The 19,414-nt window shown below is 50.9% G+C and overlaps 1 protein-coding gene across 2 annotated transcripts in view; it reads left to right on the top strand.

Annotated features, from left to right (window-relative positions):
- macrod2 (mono-ADP ribosylhydrolase 2) overlaps positions 1-19,414 on the top strand; it is a 257,408-nt gene that overhangs the window by 107,068 nt on the left and 130,926 nt on the right. For both annotated transcript variants that reach the window (XM_018740111.1, XM_018740110.2), the window contains exon 4: positions 5,242-5,271. In XM_018740111.1, the coding sequence (XP_018595627.1) occupies positions 5,242-5,271 (30 nt within the window). The remainder of the gene's footprint in view (positions 1-5,241; positions 5,272-19,414) is intronic.

Here is a 19,414-nt window from a genome sequence, read left to right as displayed (position 1 = left end):
GCTGTTTCACGCTGTCCTCCGGACCCCCACCCGCAGGCTCTCTGCAGCAGGGCTTTGAGCGAGCGAGCGGGTCGGCGTCACTTCCTGGACTCGGCTCAGGAGGGGTGTGGCCTGGAGGCGGGGCGTGAATTTTCATCGGAAGGAAAAGGAGAGGCGAGCGCTCGTACGCCGCAGCGCGACACTGGTCACTGTCCTTATTATAAAGACCTACAGATGTTTCTGCACCATGAAGACGAGCTCAGGCTGGAGGTGGAGCCGCCGCACAAGGGGAGAGGCCTTAGCTGAAAGAGGTGGAGCCTCAGCACCAAGAGAGGAGGGGCCACAGAGAAAAGAGGAGGAGTTGCAGCATAAAGAGGGAGGGGTCACTGCACAAACAGGGAGTGGTCTCTGCACCAAGGGGGAGGAGTCTCTGCACCAAAGGGGAGGAGTCACTGCATAAAAGGGAGGAGTCTCTACACAAATGCCTAAAAGGAGGAGTAGTGCTGTATGCCCACTAAACATCTCACATTCTAGACAATCCCTCTGCATTCGTCCAGCTATTCTTTGTGTTGATGACGGGACTCGTTTCTTAAGCCATATAAGGAGCACTTTTCCTTTCCTCCTCTTCCGTTTATGTCGCAGTGTGTTTGTGTGAACGCAAAGTGAATACGCGTAGCAGCAGGTAACGGGCACTTTGGACAGAAACACGTTAATGTTACGTTGAAAGAAGACAAGTGTAGTTGTAACTGTACAAATTACAGTTATATATGTATCTATTGACAGAGAAGGCAAACGTTACCCTGTGGACCATTTCGCAGGTACTGGTTATGTTCCTCATAATGCGCAGCCAGAAATCATTACAGTTGCACATTTACAGCTGAACCAAAGCGGCCGAGGATCTTTTTCCACCGCAGCTGGCGTCCTGAATGTCTGTAAAAAGGATGCAGGATGGTGCTGCGGTCCCGGGTTCGGCGCGCGCTCGGCGTCCCTCGCCTCTTCAGGGTTCAATTAGGTGCCGGATGTCGTTGAACCGCCGGCCTCGCGTGCCCTCTGACCCCGGCTTAATCTGGATGACACGCGCGGGTTCGACTCCATTCCGGTCCGTTCCACATTCGCTGACGGATTGACATACAGAATTAGCCGCGGTGCCGCTTTCTTGTTCCCTTTTCCTCCTTTCGCGTTTTCATTTCTGAATATTTTTCCCCTCGACTTCACTAGATTTCAGTAAAGTATTTAAAACGCCATCCACGATGAAAGACACATTTTTTACGTCTCATTTTACTTTGACGTGCCAGCGCAGGTAAAAGAAAATAATGTGAGGAAGAGAGAAAGAGAAATGTTAATACACAGCACACTGTTTCACATAAAGGATCATCAAAATCATGATCAAATTCAAGTCAATTAAATGTGTCTTAAATGTATCTAAAAATATCCAGTTGTTTATGTGACAAAATATTGAAGATCGGTCCTGTTAAGTGGTCTGTGGGTGTGTGTGTGTGTGTGTGTGTGTGTGTGTGTGTGTGTGTGTGTGTGTGGGTGAGACACACACAGCCTGTTCTCACTCTGCCATCCTGTTGCTTTCGGGGGGTAGGAAGTGGCTCCAGCAGTAGCAGTGGCGTCTGTAAAAGCGTCGGACCCCCCAGCTCCGTGTCACTGTCGCCATCGTCCACCACTGTCCATCACTGTCCATCACTGTCCATCACTGTCCATCACTGTCCACCAGGGAACCATGATCTGGCGATTTACAGCTTTCCCTTTCCCAGGATTCCCAGCAGCCCCCTCCGCTAGGGGCACGCAAAGGGTCCCACCCGGCACCACCGGGGTGTTTATTCGGTGTCCGATTGTTCATCTCTCTTTGTAAGCTGGACGACCCGAGACACTGACGCTTCCTTTTCCCCTCAGCGGCGGGTCGCGGGACACAGGAAGCTCTCCGTGCGCCTCCTTCCTGCCTCCGAGATGCCAGGGATGAGCCCTGAACGTTCCCGTTTCCTGTCAGGAGCCACCCCCCGCATCGGGGTGTGGTTTGTGATTTCAGATGGGCTCATTCAATGGAAGGAAGGTCCCTGAGCGGAAACGTCTAGAAGGGCTCGAGGTGACAGGCTCGCGACCGCTGTGGTCAAACCATTATGTGAAATTGAAAGTCCAAATATTGAACATCAGTGTTTTTTCCCTCTCTGACTTGTTTATTTGGACGAGTTTTCACAACACTTTCTCCCACCCCAGAGGAAAGGAAAGCAAAGGAAGGGAAATGGGGGATGCTGCCGAACGCCTCCCCGGCAACAGAATCTCAATAGCCATTTTACTCAAAGACCAGGGTGAGAAACGGGTGACTGTGGGTTTAACTCTACCTTTGGTCCCCCATAGACAGCATTCAGAATGAAAAGTGTCTAGGTTCTTAGTTTAGGCCCCGATGTAGTGGAATGATCTTCGTGTTCCTCAGAGCTGCTGAATCCCTCCCATCAACACCATCTGCTTATCTGTGTATTTGCTATTTGAATGTCATTTCTATAGGTGCTACTGGAGGGATGTGAACCAGTAACATGGTGGTGTCACACACACAAACTGTGTCCGTAGCCCAGTGTCTGTGTCTAAAGCTCTTTGTCCGTTGCTGATGCACTTTTGTCTTCTGTGTTGTACTTCACTTTGAATTGCTCCACCCACAGCGGTCATGTATGTCGTGATCCGGTCCTTCTTGGTGGGGGACGGGTGGGTGGGCGGGCGAGGTGAGCTGTGACCCCCGACATGTGAGTACTGCGGACTCTGGGCGCTCTCAGCAGGCCACACAGATTACGCCGCGCCCTCCGGGGACCAGCAGTCGACCGCGCAAGGCTCTCTGCACCGCGACGCTCCCCGAGCAGGAACACGCTTAGCGTAGCCGCCTCATCGCCGTGGCAGTGCTCACCGGCGCGGCTCCCTTACGGCACACGGGTGCTTCCCATTGGACGGCCCAGGCGCTGTGAATTCGAACCTTGAGACCTTGTAGGGTTAACCCCTCCCCCCAGCGTGTGTCTTGCTGAAGGCGTCCTTATTCTTTTTTCGCCGGGTAGGTAACCGGTGTTTTGTGCATGCGAGGGACTCGGCGTGTTCCGCACGGTGAAAGGGCTGCAGCGTTTCACGTGATTCACGCGGCAGAGACAAAAAACACACTGTGCTTTTTCAAGTACCCTCTGTGCGTGTGTGTCTCTATATATATGTATAATATGCACTGAGCCTCACACACAGACTATAATTTACATCAAATGTCAAGTAAGACCAAGCTCTCCACATATCATCTGTGTCTTGTGTGTAATTTTTTTCTCCCCCCCCTCATAATCTGCATTTTACCCAGAATCCCCTGCTGTGGTGCGGTGAACAGATTCCCTTTTGTTTCCCCCAGTGGCTCATTCGTGGCTGTCGCGCTCCCGCCGAGAGGCCTGCGGTACGGGGAATGTCTGCTGCCATCCGTTCTGCACCCCTTACATCTTTGCGGATATTATAACGGTGTCAAATTGATTATCCTCCTCGCCTTTTATTCCCCGATTATCCGCAGCGCAGAGCGGAATAAATTAAGCGCGACTCTGTAGTGCATTTCCATAATGTCAGGTAATTAGACCTCACTGCTTTTAATTCTGCAGGAACGGGATGACCGGTCAGGACGGGGGGAGGGGGGCACTCTGTGTCTGCGGCTAGGAGTCACGGTGAGGGGGGGGGGGCCTCCCACATCCATAAGATCATGACTGTATAGGTTGTCCATTGATCACCGATGGACAGATAGTGATGCTAGGAGGTGATGTATAACATGGGTTGTTGTAGTTCTAAATCAGACCCCTGAGGTCTGTGTATGAGAGCCTGTTGCTACGGCAACTGCAGCATTTCCCGTGGTCTCAGCCCTCCGACCCTCTGTACACAGGGATCTTCCTGTACCTCTTACGGTGATGAGGTTATTGCTGAGCGACACACACGTGCATTTTGGTGGCGTGTGCATTCTGGACCCTCTCGTTCTGATTGGCTGGTCCGGTTTATACTTCCCGAAAGGTTGAGTTGAGAGGTGTCTGCGCCAATAATGTGAAGGATTGGTTATGTGGGTCTGAGAAAGACAATGTTTCATACAATTTCACACTGTATTTTTGATGTAATCTTCGCAGCTTTTGGTGTAGTGGTTAGCGCTGTTCTCTTGCAATGTGAAGGCTGCAAGTTTGAATCTTACCTCCAGCGGACTGGCCCCTGATCAAGGTGCCTAACTGTTACAGAACATTTACCCAGCTGTAAAATGGGTAAATCAGGGTACAATAGAACATCTAATGCTGTAACTTGACTTAGACGAAGGTGTTTAATAAATAAAGACAGAAACAGTTACTTTGGTCTTTTCTCCGGTTTTCTGTGATGCAGGAATGAATCTTTCTGCTACTAGAAGAGATTCTGGGAGACGATTTGTGGGTAATTTATTTCTACTGTCCTGTTGCTGAAACAGCGCAAAAAAAAAAATGCATACCTGCTCAGTTTCGAATTTTAATCCCAATTAATCTTCTCCTCCATCCTATGGGGGCCGGACATTACAGATAATGAAGAGCTAAATCGTAACTTGCTCGTTTTAATGAGATCTCCTCCGATAATTGGGAGTCCGTCTTTGAGGTTACCGCGATGCACCGCGGCCCGTCGAAGAAGGTGTCAGGGGTTGCTCTCCAATACAGGGGCCGCGGCGCCAATTAGCGTGCGGTTTCCAGCTCTGCAGATGTGCGGCGGAGAGGCGCGGGTGCGAGCGTCAGGGAGATGCATTTTGTTTCTTGCTGTGGCTATTTTTCAGAGAGAACGATCGCGGGCCTTTTGTAGACTGCTTATCGGTGTCACGGGACGAGTGAGACTCGAGTGGAACTCGGAGCATCTCCTTCATCAGGCGTCTGAAGACGTCCCCCCCGCTGCCGCTGCTCTCCCAGACTCAGTGACAGATAGCGGTGGGTTTTTTCCGGCACCCCCGATTCCCCCGTTCGCCGAAGGTCCCCCCTCCACCAGCAGCTCTGCGGTGCACAATCCGGCCTTAGGGAAACGCACTGAATTTGAAAGGACCCGAATACCGAGCCCTGATGAACTCATCATCCGCCAGCTGTTGAACATCCGAGAGCTTTGCTACCACGTGTCCGGCGGGAGGACGGTGTCTCTTTGGACTCTTTTCTGGTTGTTCTGGGATTTGTTTTCTGCTGCTTTTGCTTTTCTTATGATGAAGCATGAAATATTTCTGTAGAGCGCCAAGTGCTCACGCTCTCCCTCTCTTTCTTCTCCCTACAGCAAACTCTACTCTCCTTGGCGGTGGAGGAGGTAAGCGAATCTTTTAACTTTTTATAGATGTTTTCTTTGGCGTTTAACCTTGTTACTTGATTTTACTGTGAAATATTGATTATATAAACATGCTGTGTCTTACTATCTGATTTTCTCATTTTTACTTTTTTGGGGGTTTTTTGGTGGACTTTTAGCTCTCATGCTAGTGCGGGCGTGGGCCCTCGGGTTTGAATGCAGTTAAGTACAGGAGGAATTTCAGCGTAAGGCCCTTCCCTGGACCAAGATGAGGCCATTTTCTCGGGGGGGGGCCGTCGGGGTGCATTTGCATCAAGCGGCCGGACAGATCTGAAGGCGACCAAGCGTGTCCGGGCCGCCGAGGAGCTCAGCCAGACAGCGCTACGCCGCTAACCCCGGGGATCCTCTTTTAGAAATTTTGCGCACACCGTGACATGATTGTACTAATCATTCCACGGGGCGATAGGCAAAACGGGGGGAAAAAAGACAATTCAAACCAATTAGTCCAAGAATTTTGATCCGGATATGCGAAGAATAGGATCACGGAATTGCTAAAAGGGATGAAACGGGGTCGTTTTCGTTTGTGGGAGAGCGCTACAGATCCCCCCCCCCCCCCCCTTGTGCCGCTGCGGATCTCCCCGTGTGCAGAGGCCTCTCTGCAGTCCAGCCCAACAATTAGCGTTTCTGCACGGGGAGCCGGAACGCCGTCCGCATCTAATCGCACGTTCCCAAGTGGATCTTATCTCATCTCCCGCTCGGGTCGGGCCTCAGAAATGCAGCCGTCGTTTGAGTGTGTCCCGCCGACCCGATCCTTATCGGTGAAAGCAGAGCCATCGCGCCACCCCGATCCTCTTGGGTCAGCTGAGCCTGCGGGGGGTGGGAGGGGTGGAGACAGAGCGGTAAAAACGTTCTACCTTGTCAAAACGTCACGCAAATTGAGCTGCTCGGCACGAGACGTTAAGCTCATTTCCGGGTGGCGCCTCGCCTCGCTTGCCGTTTTTCCAACGTGGATGTTATTCCTGCAGCTCTTCTCTGTGTTGTTCTGGCCAAAAGATAACTTTATATCCCACTTCGGCAGGCGTGAAGCGCGCTTAGAGGGGGGACTCCTTCTCTTCCCCGCGATTGTCGTTAGGAGTCATTTTTTACACGGCTTGACCAATCACGTCGGGGCTCCTTCCGCTCGGCACGTTCCCGTCGCTCGATTTGTCTCAGTTGTCGACGCGGGATTGCCGGAGGGAGCCCCCCCGCATGCCGCCCTTCGCAATAAAATAGAGACACGGGTTTGTGGAGCTCTGTTTTATCCTGGAGACAACGTCCTCGCGCCTCACGTCCAGAAACGATTTTACCGCAGGCCGAAAACTGCGATACGCAACTGCCTGGTCGTCATCGCCACCCAGCGGAAGAGTCAAAGATATATGTGGGTTTTTTTGCGCTGTACTATGGAGGAATAATGATCAAATTAAATTCCTGAAGGGAAAACATTTTATACCTTAAATGCCAGTTAACTTTTAAACAATGACAGTTAAAACATGGTATGACACCTGTACTGGTTTCAAACCTTGGTATTTCAGGTTGAATCTCGTTATGCAAAAAAAAAATTAAAAAAATAATAAAAATACTGCTACCGGTACTAATAATAATGAACTCCATCTATCCACCCACACACACACACACACACACACACATATAAAATAAGGGCGCTTTAGAGTTTCCACTGTGGATGGAATCCAGAGCACCCAGAAACCTGCGTGAACACGGTGAAAAGATAGAAACCCCACACAGACTGAGGTGGGATTCAAACCGACAACCCAGAAGCTGCGAGGCACCAGCACCAGCTGCTACGCAAAGATCGAATCAACAATGAAAGGAGGCGTCCCTGTTCCGCGGTGCGAAACGCCAATCAACGCTTTTCGGCGTCTCCTTCGGGAACCATCTTCCCCGCGAACAATTCCTCGTGTACGGAGCAGCGCAGGCGCAGGGGGTTCTCGTCTCCAAAGAGGGAGAATTATCTCATGTAAATGGTTGCGTTTGTCGGGGGAGATGTATGGAGTGCGGGGCCGAGCGCCGGGGCCGCGTTATCACCCCTGAGGAATTTGTCTCGGTTGCGGGATGATGAGGATCTCCGCTCAGCAGATAGAGCCCCGTCTGCCTGCTGAAGGATGACTTTTTATCATTTGGAGCCACCCCGCCTTTCTCCCGTGCATCCTGACTGTCCCGTCCCGTCCCATCCCATCGCTGTCTGTTTTTTCACTTGGCCTCTAAGAGAAGTCGTTCTCGTCCCTCTTTATTTACCCCCCCCAGGCTCTCCATGTGGCCCCCCTGAAATCACACCAGAGGTGTTAAACGCCCTTTAAAACCCGCTGCTCATCACCTGCCATTTTCCTCCCTTCCAGGCATCTATTTGTCTCAGTGAAGTTAATGACGCTTTTAAATGGTGCAGCGGGGCTTCGTCCAAAGTGCGGATCCTTCTGGAAACTATCTGACGAGCGAAGATGATTGAATGAGTCATTTCCCCCCAGTTTTACTTTGCTTTATCCTCATAATCATCTCATCTTTTCCCACTGTAGCCCTGCACTATGGCAGCAGGTGGTGTATTGATTAAAGCTGTAATCTTAAAGACTCGGGTTCGAATCCCACCTCCTGCTGTCAAGTTACTTATCTAAATTGAGATGTAAAAATTACCCAGCGGTATGAATGGGTAAATCAGTGTAAGTGGCTTAGTGTAGAGCCCTTACATTGTAAGACACCTTGGATAAAAATGTAATAATAATAATAATAATAATAGCAATAACATTTTGTCAAGGCTGCATGATTCGTCCGAAGGGGCTCTTCTCTGTAGCGCAGTTTTTATCTGTTTTCCACGATGCTGGAAAGCACTATTTGCACATTTACTGATTTTGATACAGCGGGCAGCAGGTGGCATAGTGGTTAACACCATCACCTTGCAATATGGTTCGGGGTTCAAATCCTATCTCCTGCTGTACATCGGTACACGAGGTACTTACCCTGAACTGATACGGTAGCAGCCACCCGCGTGCATGAAAGGGTAAATCAGTGTAAAGTTGGTTATGTAACAGTATGAGCTGCCTTGGAGAAAGGACTCAGATAAATCGTGGGTTTTAAGAACGATGCAGTGCCGTGTTTGCGGTCGGGTTCCGCTTGTGGGTTTCTGCTCTCATTACTGTGTTTGTGTGTTTGGGCACACAACACACAGCGGAATTCCACCTCGGGGACTCCAAGGTGTGGTCCGCCCGTTTCCTCTGGCAGCCGCGAGAAAGGAGTCTTAATTAGGGAACGGGAGCGTGTGAGAGCCGTGCCCCCCTCCCAGGGGCATTCCCTCCACACTCGACTTGTCGGCAAAACCGCAGTTTGAGGGGGTCCCGACCCGTTCGCGGTGTGCGTCCTACCGGCCGGGAGCCTTTCCAGGTCCTCGGAGGCTCCGCGAGGCTGCTGGGACATTCGGAATTGGGTCTTGGCCCGCCGCGCTCCGTGACGCTACGTCCGTCTCGCCTCCCTGCTAAGGTTGCCTGTCGTTGACATTTATTATAAACAAAACATGTATTTGTGCACAATTCAGCAGACGGGTTTCCTTAAAGCAAAGCGCAACAGCAACAGATGAAGAGCTTTAGAAGCAGACGCTTGTCCGTCAAAGCCCAGCCGGTTTGTCCGACACCGCGGTCCAATACCTCGTCACACGAGCGGCTGCTTGTAGAGGTGGTGGGAAGCGCGTATTTGGCGGTGACGATGGTGCTCCGGTTCATGGTGCGGTGGGAGTCTCTTGCGTAGGGCCGCATCGGCGGCGCGCCAACGGCGTTGACCGAAGAGCGAGCGACCGCAGATCCAGAGCTTTGCGGTTCTGTTCGACGCACCGCGGCGCGGGGAGATACGGCCGGTAGGGAAATGGCCCGTTCGCGCGGGAGGTGTTGACGAAAATAGCTCATTACTGCCACAGGCACTTTAAATGTCACGGTTCGCGTCGGCTCGTAATTACACCGGCGCGGGGCGGTTACGACTCGCTGTTTGATTTCAGGGTCGGATGTTAATGTGGGCTCTGGGAAATAAGACAAGTTTTTAAAAATAAGGCCCTGCTCCCGCGCCGCGCTGCGTACCTAACTCAGGAACACGGCTCTGGTGACAATGCTATGGGTGCAGATGGGGGCGCGGTGGTTGGGGCCGTCGTGTCGCAACTCGGAAAGCGCCGCTCAAATCCCGCCTCCTGCTCTAGTACCTTTAATCGAGTTACTTTACTCTGATTTGTTACTTTAAAAATTACCCTGCTGTATAAATGGGTAGATCAGTGTGAGCGGCTCACTGTAAAAGCTCACTTTGTGCATCGCCCTGGAAAAAAGCTTCGGATAAAGGAAGGAATAACGTGAACATCCAAAAGGAACGAACGTTGTGAAGTTTGGCTGGATTTGTGGCGCCTGCTGCGGCACAGCGGGTTTGGGGACCGAGCAGGAAGGGAGTGGTTTACGGTGGGTCTCACTCTTATTGTTCTTTCCCATACTTTTTAATGAAATTAACCAGCCAAAGCGCCCGAAGTCTAAACTTTTACCCACCCACCCGAAAACTGCGAAAACATCCCTCTCCAGTATTTCTTTCTCAGGTGTGGTTTTTTTCCACATTGGCCGCACCTGGTCCTCGTTTCCTCCCCGGGAACCAACACCAACCTTTATTGGATTGATTGATTGATTGTTTTTAAATCGAAGCCACAAAAACAATAACGCAGAAGCCAATATGAACAAGAGTACGTGTAGCGTTTCTCAGTCATATCGTAAAAGTGTAAGAAATATCACCGGGCTACATGTTACAACACGGATACATATAAAGAAAAAAGACTAAAGAAAGATATGGGACATGTCACTTTCACACTTTGACTTTTTGAAATGATTAAAGCAAACGGGAGTCCAGGGGGAGTGGGCGTGGCCAGGCTTCCGAATGCCACGCCCATACAGGTTGACGCTCGTACCCGAGGACGGGTAGCGATTCCGCGGTTCCTGTCCGAGCCCCCAGTGCTTTGCCCTCCCCGTGCTGCTCGAAAACACACTTGTTTGATGAGTCACAGGAAGTAGCGACCCTCTTCCCCATAAGCACAAGCGATTATTAGTGTTATTATTTAGTCCCGCAGTCATCTCCGCTCCTCCTTAGGCTCCCTCCTGAGCCAGACGGGCGACGGCGTATAATCTGCCGGGGGTCTCGACTCACCCGTGTGATGCGTACGAATTGCCAAAGCAATTAAGAGGGAAAGTATTTGGAATGACATCCGCGGACACGGAGGTGGCATTATTTTTAAAAAGCTTGTTTGTACCCAAGACAAAGGCGGGGGTGCCGTCTGCTGAAAGGAACAGCTCCTTAATTGGTTTTTTTTGAGCCGCGAGCCCGCGTTTCGATACGCAGGTTTCACTGTTACCTGTCTGCACCGCGGCTTCTTTCGTTGTCTTTTAGGGTTCGGAAATCACCGGAACCCTTCGGCCGCAGAAAAACCCCCGCCTGTCTGACACATGTGCGTCGGGCGACATTAAGCAGCTTACGATGTGAGTGTTGTTACAGCGATTTACTCATTTTTACAGCAGTGCATGATGGTAAGCGCCTCGATCAAGAGCAGTAGGTGAGATCGAAGACGGCGCTTCTGACCACCGCGCCACCTGCAGGAGACCGGCGGGGTCTAACCCGTGTCGCCGATGGAGAACGTGGGTTCCTGCAATCGTCGCTTTGTTGCTCGACGAAAATTTTCTGAAAAACCCAACGATGTAGGTTCAGTTAATTTTCAGTTGAAAGCAAATGGACATAAATGAAGCAGGTGGTTTGCTAAAATAATATCATGAGTTACGTCAGGTGGTGACTGAGGAGAGGAAAAGAAAAATAACTCCCAGGCTGAGAGTTCGAGTAACAGTGGTTGCCCACCCGCCCCGGGCGTCTAAAGTGTTACAAGCTGCCTGTGGGCGGTGCCGCTCTGGCAGAGATGAGTTCGTTGACCGATGAAGAAGCCGAGACGGAGAGGGCGGGGCCACAATCCAGTGGTGTGAGATCTCCTGGTCCAATGAGCATCATAGTCCAGTTGCGCCCGGGGGCTTTCAGATGCGTTTAGATGTGTCCTTCATCACGTCCTGGAGTCATTGCTGAGAGCACAGGCCTCGAGATGGCACAGCGGTTGGAGCCACAACCTTCTGCTTGAAGGACCCAGGTTTGAATCCCACCTCCTGCTGTAGTACCGTTGTGAAGTGAACAGTAAGAATTACCCAGCTGTATAAATGGGTGAATCAGTGTAAGCAGCTTCGGAGAAGAGCATCAGTGGTAAACCCGCTTCCGTAGCCTCATCGACCAAGAAAACCACACGTGTGTTTGGTTACCAGAAGTCGTCTCGGACCGGATGGAACTCACCGAACCCCCCCGGGCACCAAATGGCTGTGTCCGGGGGTCAGTCGGAGGGCAGGCCGAGGGCCATGTGGACTCCCCCCAGCGGTCTGTTACTTTAGTGTTTGTGTTTCTGCCCCGTGCAAACGTTCGCAGTTTGCGCTGATGGAATCCCGCTGAACCGTCGATTACTGACCCTCTTTACCCTGGTAAAAAGAGACGGTCGCTAGAGGAGAGCGCCGCTCCAGCTAATGATGAGCGCACATGGCAATCCGGCGATTATGCCTGTTTTTCAGGTCCTGCCTTTGGAGACACGGGACTCAAACCCATTTCTTTGTCTGATAGTCCACCTTTTTGCACTTAAACTGCTTTCATCTCCACTTTGAAGTGTAATCTAAACCTCGAGTCCCGTCCCCCCCCCAAAAAAAAAACAAGAAGCGTTTATTTTCCCCATTTGTCCTTTTCTGTGGGAAACGAGATGAGAGACGATGGGTGTGTGAGCGGCGTTCCGACAGCGGACGCCTGATCCGCTCTTTGGCTCAAGTCCCTTGGTAACCGTATCCGTGGGCTGGAAAAGCTCCGACGACGGGGTTCAGCGTTCGTCCGCAGCGTTGGACCCTTTTTGGTTCTGAATCTTGGCAGATGTTCGGTGCCCCTCTGTCTGATTTATAACAACGAAATAACAGAGGGACTACATCTCTTGGCACTTGTGCCACCAAAGACGTATATAAACATATATAAACAGTTATACCATGGTATTTGTCCGCATCGCTCCGGGTTTGTGTGACCCAATGCTTTAAGCCAATGCTTTAACCGCTTTCACTGCTCAGCGGTTTCAGCTCATGATGATGGATATTTGCATTTCCTGACATTTATGTTTATTTATTTATGCTTCTCTTTAAAGTGACTTCCAGTGTTAAGCTGTTTACATTGATTTTCCCATCTATGCAGCAGGGTAATTTTACTGTATTATTTCAGGGTAAGCACCGCTGTAAGCACTGTAAGGAACTGTATTCTTTCAGAGGAGCTACAGAAGGAGGTGCGGTTTAAACCACTGGACCTGGTTCTTTAACTAACTGCAGGGCTGCAGCCCTAACCACTGCGCCCCCTGCTGCCCCAAATAGGAATCGTGGTCCTGAAAATGAGTGAGAGACGAACCCCGTGTGTTTGCGACGCGTGTGCGGCTCGTTCCGTGTACTTGTGTGAGAGCGATGCGCCGGTGACCTCGGCCGTGACCCCCGGGGCACAGGGTTTGAAGACGCTTGCTGAACACTGGTGGAAGGTAGTGCACTTGGGGCTGAATTAGTGTTAATTCGGCAGTTTCTTGTTTCCCTGCTCTGGGGCAGCAGGTGGCGTAGTGGTTGGAGCCACTGCCTTTGGACTTGGGTTCCAATCCCACCTTCTGCTGTAGTCCCCTTGGTCAAGGCCCCAATGTTCAAGATCGCTTCCTCTCTCATAATCTCACACGCACGCGCAGAGCCAGAAACCGCTAAACTCCATGAGTTTGTTTTGACTTTTGTTGATGTTTTACCGCTGTAATTTTTAATGAATACTTTTTTGTTACTGTTCCCTGTATTTCTTTTGTCTCACTGTTAAATGACAGACTGCTTTTGAAGGTGCTATTTAAAAATATTATTGTTGTTATTATTGTTATCATCACCATGATTGTTGTTGTTCTTAGTACTATTTATCTGGATTGATGCAGTATTGATACTATATAACTGGGAGGACAAATTTAAGGATGACTATGTAACAATGCAGCATGTTGCCATGGAGAAAGGTGTCTCATCAGTAAATGAGCAGGTAGACGTCCGGCAGGAATGTCTGACCTGGACAGGTGGTTGCCGTGTCACTGATGTCCAAGATGGACCTGCTGTCCGTGTCTCCTGGCCTCAAAGAGGCTGTGCTTGTAGCCCCAGGGTCCTGCGTGTCACTGCAGAATCCCGAACAGTCGGCCTACCGGGAACGGGAGCCGTGCGCTGCGCCGGGGTCGGCGAAACGACCGCAGCCACATTTCTCCGTGTGGCTGATGGCTTTCATAGATGTCATACCACAAATATCCATGTAATCTGTTTGTGGTAAAGACGGGGGTGCTCTTCGGCACACACACACACACACACACACACACACACACACACACACACACACACACACACACACACCGCGCTTGGGTTTTTTTTTTTTTATCCTCCTCATAAATTGTGCATGTCTGCAACGTTCTGGAAAGTGCCGGCGCTTTCTCCCTTTGACCACATTATGCCATTATCTCCGAGGAGGAGAGCGCGGTGACAAGGAGGAGCGCGGGCGGTGCACGAGGCCTGACAACTTCCTGACACTAACAATAAATGGAAATGGCCCTCCGCCTGTGCCCTTTAGCGCAGCAGCCGCCAGCTGTCAGGCGCTCGCCGTCCCTCGCGGGGCACTCTAGTTAGTTTACCCTGTCAGCCGCAATCCGCTACAAGTGGGGTGGCAACCGGGATGGGGGGGCGGGAGGTGTGTGTGTGTGTGTGTGTGGGGAGGGGGTGCGCTCCAGAGGCAGATGCGCGCTGCTTCATTTTCATTTTCCTGTCTCCGTGTGTGTGGTGGTGTGTGGACACCTCACAAATAATTTCCTCCGTCCCCCTTGTGGGGGGTTTTACATCGGGTGTCGCTGCGGAAAAGGACCAGGACCGGGCTGAGAAATTGGGACGTAAGGCATGACGCTGCAGCCTGTGTGCGGTCATCCTTTGAGGGTGCGAGGAGTCCGAGAGACACCGCGAGGTGTGACGACCAGCTTGGTCTCCGAGGAGGTGCTTCAACCGCTGTTCTCATTGTACATTTACATTTGCAGTATTTCATTTTTCAGATGCTTTTTTTAAAAAAAAAAAAAAAAAATCCTCTACAATTCAGACTGAACAAAAGTACATTGACAACTGAAAAAGAGCTTTTAGGCACATACGCAGGACTATGGACACACAACTTGTGTGCATGACACCACCGTGTTGCTGCTTCACATCCCTCCAGTAGCTCCTAATAAAAGAAGAAAAAATTCAAACAGCAAATACATAGATAATCATAGCAGATGGTGTTGATGGGAAGGATTCAGCAGCGCTGAAAGGCAGATGGGAGCTCACCTGTCTATCTATGGAAGTTAAATTCGAATAGCAAATACATAGATAATCATGATAGATGGTGTTGGACTCATTTATATATCTGTGAGGAAATCAGGAGACAAGTGACTCTCACAGAGATGGGTTTGAGACCCTTCTTTAATGTGGGAGGGATTCAGCAGCTCTGAGGGACACAGGGAAGGCTTTGTTGGCTCTAAGAACGTACAGGCTTAATGGGATGACCAAGCAACCAGAGGTGGAGGAGCAAAGATCCTAAAGCTGCTAATAATCTTCTTCTCTAGAGCTTTCCTCCTCACCGCCATGTTCAACAGCGAAACAGCATCGGGATCCTCAGTTCCTTCACTTCGAGGGCTTTTTAAACCCCGAAGGAGCCCTCGCCGCTGACGTCAAAGTCTTTGGCTGAAGCACCGATTCCAAGCCACGTCCTCTCCAAACCAGCAACCTTTAAAAAGTTCTCCGTACCTTCTGTTCCATATTAGAGAGAGAACTGCTCAAGTTCAGACTCTTGGCACCAGGTTTCCCCACCAACCTGCTCTACTCCGATGGTCTCAGCTGCTCGGTGATTAAATGATAAAGCGTTTGAAACGGTGGCCAGTTTCGGCGAGCCAAGGCAAACACGGCGCGTCGACTTTCGTTCGAGGTGCGGCTCTACATCGTGAAGGACAAACAAGGAAGAGAGCACGTGAGGGGTGCCATGTGTTGCGTTTGTCGGTGCACGGAGGCCGCGGTGCATGTTTCTCCGCGTGTTTCTGTTCGTTTCCCAGGAACGCGGCAGCTCAGTTGGCACATTCCAGCCAGCAAGCCGTTTGCAATTAAAATGAACCAATTTGGATTGTTCTTCCCTTCCTCCTGACTCGAAACGTACATGTAAGAAAACGTCTTGTGGGATGGCGATTAATTGCGGGAAAGGAAACAAAAACACTCCTTGCCTTTCAATCTTTAATGAAGTGTGCTGTCGGTTTCGTCAGATTCTCACGGACGCACGCATGAACGGCGAAACCGGATCCCGAGCGAAAACACGCCGTGTTCAGGAAGCGGGGAAGCCGGTTTAGCGTCTTTGTGGAGCTGCTGCGGCTCGACGCTTTTGTGCGGACGGAACGCACGTGTGATGGCACGACCCCGTAGAAACGTGCCAGATCCTGCGAGGGAACTCCGAGACGTGCAGAGCTTTGTCTGCACCTCAACCGTAACTCAGGGTGCCTCTCGAGGTCTTGAAAGGCAGTCAAGTCTCATGTGAGCCAAAGTGCCCCGCGAGATCGGTCTCGACCGTTCCCCGAGTCTCAGCATTCGTTGGACCAGTGTCTCCTCAGAGCCCATTGGTCAGTGGACAGTCCAGTCCAGAGAGGTACTGGTGTCCTGCGGCTGGAGGCGTGACCAAAGCGCTGCCACGGTGTCTCTCTGCAGCTAATTGCAAGCTGCTGTTGGTTGGTGGGTGTTGGTTTGTGTTGGAAGGTGCTGTTGCCCTTGATCCAATAGTTGCCTTTGAGTCTGTGCTTCCTTCCTGCTGCTGTGGCCTGGAGTCGAGGCCATCGAACCAGGGACTCCGCACCTGTGGCCACGCCCACTTCCGGGATTACCGGCTGCACTGTTTAAATGGTCTGTCGTCGGACAGGAGGGTCGCACTCTCCGAGACATTGGACATTGCGAAAGAGTCCATGGGACCATGGTCATCATTGATGGCTCCCGTCTTGACCACAGTGTGGCGGTGCAACCGCTGAGTTTATTGAGCCAAGCCTCAGCCCGCAATCACGCCAACGACCACATTCCTGTCGGATGTGTTCGTTTCTGTAGCGCTCCCACGACATTCCTCACTGGCCGCTCCAGAAGCACTTTCTATTCATCATTGGCCCTTGATTTTGGTCCAGGTGGTTCAGATTGATGTGGTACCCACATCCAGGAGGGCACACCGGAGCCCGATTCAGCGCTGGGGTTCAGCTGAACCCCAGGTGAGGCAGATGTTCCTGTCCTGTTGTTGAGGGTGCTCCGTGCGGGGGACGCTGCTATCGGACTCGGCGATGCTCCTCAAAGCGGCGTGTCGGGTACAACGGCGCCGGGAGCTTCTCTGCGCAAGACAATCGTGTAATGCGGCGCACCGTGCCAGAACACGGCTCCTTACAAATGAGCTGTGAAGGAAAACAAAGCATTGCTCGCAAGCCGGGACGCCGAGGCCGCCGGTCCGAAAGAGCCCTGCCCCCCCCCCCCGCCCCCGCCTTGCCGCACCGGTATTGTGTTACTCGCAGCACGGTGAGCTCGGCTCCTCGGGTTCGACGCGCCGGGAGACACTTCCTTTGGGGTGCTAGAAGCGTGTAGTAATCCGTGTGCTTGGCATGTGCCCACCTTGGCGTGCTCACGAATCTCCGGGGGGGGCGTGTTCTCTGACCTATTATGTTGCAGAAGCTCTTTTCTCCCGTTTCTGCCGGTTCCAACGCCGGTGTGCTGGGCGCTTTTACCTGGGAAAATGGCATCTGACAGGAGTGACGGAGCGCCGGCGATCCCCGGTGGATTCCCGTTGAACGGTGCCTCTTAAATGTTTTATTTACGGAGCCGTGATGAGATTACAGCGCCGTGTTCGTGGAATGTCCATCGAGGGTCGTTTGCAGCCGCACGCGTCCCACCGCCGCCCTCCCTCCTGCCCATTGCTCACTGGCACCGGCATCCCCCTCAACGCCAAAACGACTCTCCGAGCAGCACGGGAAGGACATGAACACTGCTGTACAGTAGCGCCGCGTTTCGAGCTTCCCTGGTAATTTGCAGTTGGTGTAAATTGGTCCGCCGGGTGGCAGAGTGAATTGATTTTCATACAGAGGCCTGCTGCTGCCCTTACCTTGGCGGGGCGAAGTGCTTCTTCAGCAATGAATCTCGCTGACAGCCCACCTGGCATGCACCTCTTAGGGGTGCGCTCCCCATTGGTGTGCATTACCATGGTAAATGCTAAAAGGTACTTGAGGTGGTACCTGGTCAGCTTTTGATGACAATAATGAGAGGAAGGAAGGATGTGGACTTCATTTTTATTTTTTTTTTTAATTTGGATAACACTGAACTCCATCCATCCATCCATCTCCAAATAACTAAAATATTGAACTATGCAGTGTTCACAATTAATTCATTATCAGTTGTTTCAATAAACTAAAAAAAATTACAAGTCGTTTTTTGACACTCCTTTCGTTAGAATATTAATTATGTATGAATACAAAGAGCAGTGCGGTGTTTTCCAGCTGCATCTCGCCGAACGTTCTTCGTGCCTTCGTACCCGCACTGCTGACCCTTCGCTCCTTGCTGTCGGTTGGTTCCAAACTGCTCGGCCACTAATTATAGATGACTTGTTACTTCCAGCTACACTTAGATTTGAATCATAGATGAACATGGAAAGTGTGCTGTCCTGTATGCTGAGATTACTGGCTACTGCTCTGCCAGAATTCCATTAGTAAAAATTAAAATATCCAACAAAACCTATATTGCCATCATGTGATCGTCAAAAAATGTTGGTCATTCATCCCATTCAGCCCATATCTCCTAGATTTATGTGTTTTTGTGAGGCTTGATCGGGGTGGTACTTTCTTCCAGAAATTTCACATATGACAGTTGAGGGGTTTATTGGAAAATAAATAAATATAATTAAAATAATTAAATATGACAGTTTTACTCTCAAGAATGGATGTTTACATATTTAGCTGACCCTTATTCACCAAAGCAACTTGCACTGATTTACCTATTTATACAGCAGCGTGATTTTCACTGTATCAGTTTAGGGTTAGTACCTTGATCAAGGGTACTGCAGCAGGGGTGGGATTCGAACCCACGTTCTTTGAGTCCAAGGCGGCAGCTCTAAGCACTACGCCCCCCCCACTGGCGTTGAAACAAGGTTCTAAAGACAAATTAAACATGGCGAAGGTGCTCCTGCGGGCAGCACCGGTCTGCAGTGGTCGTTCTTCACTCCCGGGGGTTCGAATCCTGAAATGATGTGCGACGGGGCGTCAGAAGAAGGAGCCCACAGTTTGCCGGAGCTGAAGAGCTGGGCTGTCAGGGGCAATTTGTGAGGAATTTCTCACGTCTCCTCAAGCACGGCGCAGAGCTTCTTCATCTTGTTGTCAGTGTGCGGCGCACATGAACGATGGAACTAATTACCCCGGCTTGATTAGTCGCTCAGTGGCAGGCTGAAGGCTTCCTGGGAAGATCACCTTAATAATGTGAGCTCCCCGCCCCCCCCAATCGCCCCGAAAGGCCGAGGTTAACCGTCCACAGCCGTGTCATTCCCACATCTTTAAAATATCCTCTCTGCGCTTTTATTTTTTCTAAATAGGAGCCCAAAGCTTCGCGGCAAACGCTGGAATGATAAAAACGGACAGTGTGTTGTGTTTGAAGTGTGTGAGGGAACGAGCACCATAAATAGCCCTCCGGAGAGGGGAGGGGGCAGAGAGGGGTGCAGGGGATTAAAAACACATGTGAATGGAGTCACGGAGCAAGAATGTGTGTCTGCTGGACTCCCCCGCTGTCCACCCGCTATGCTCATTTTGGACTGTGTTCTCAGAAAGGATTAAGATAAAGTTTTTTAAAATTCTTTTATTTTTTATATCATTAAATTGTATGTTTAGCTCTCTTTTTTCCAAAGTGACTTAGACATTTATGTAGCTGAGTAATTTTTACTGTTTCAATGCAGGGTATTTACCTTGGTCTAGGGTACTGCAGTAGGCAGTGGGATTTGA

The sequence above is a fragment of the Scleropages formosus genome, chromosome 4 (genome assembly GCF_900964775.1).
Source record: "Scleropages formosus chromosome 4, fSclFor1.1, whole genome shotgun sequence".
Lineage (NCBI taxonomy): Eukaryota > Metazoa > Chordata > Actinopteri > Osteoglossiformes > Osteoglossidae > Scleropages > Scleropages formosus.
Note: the sequence above shows the minus strand (reverse complement) of the source record. Positions and strands in the feature narration are given on the sequence as shown.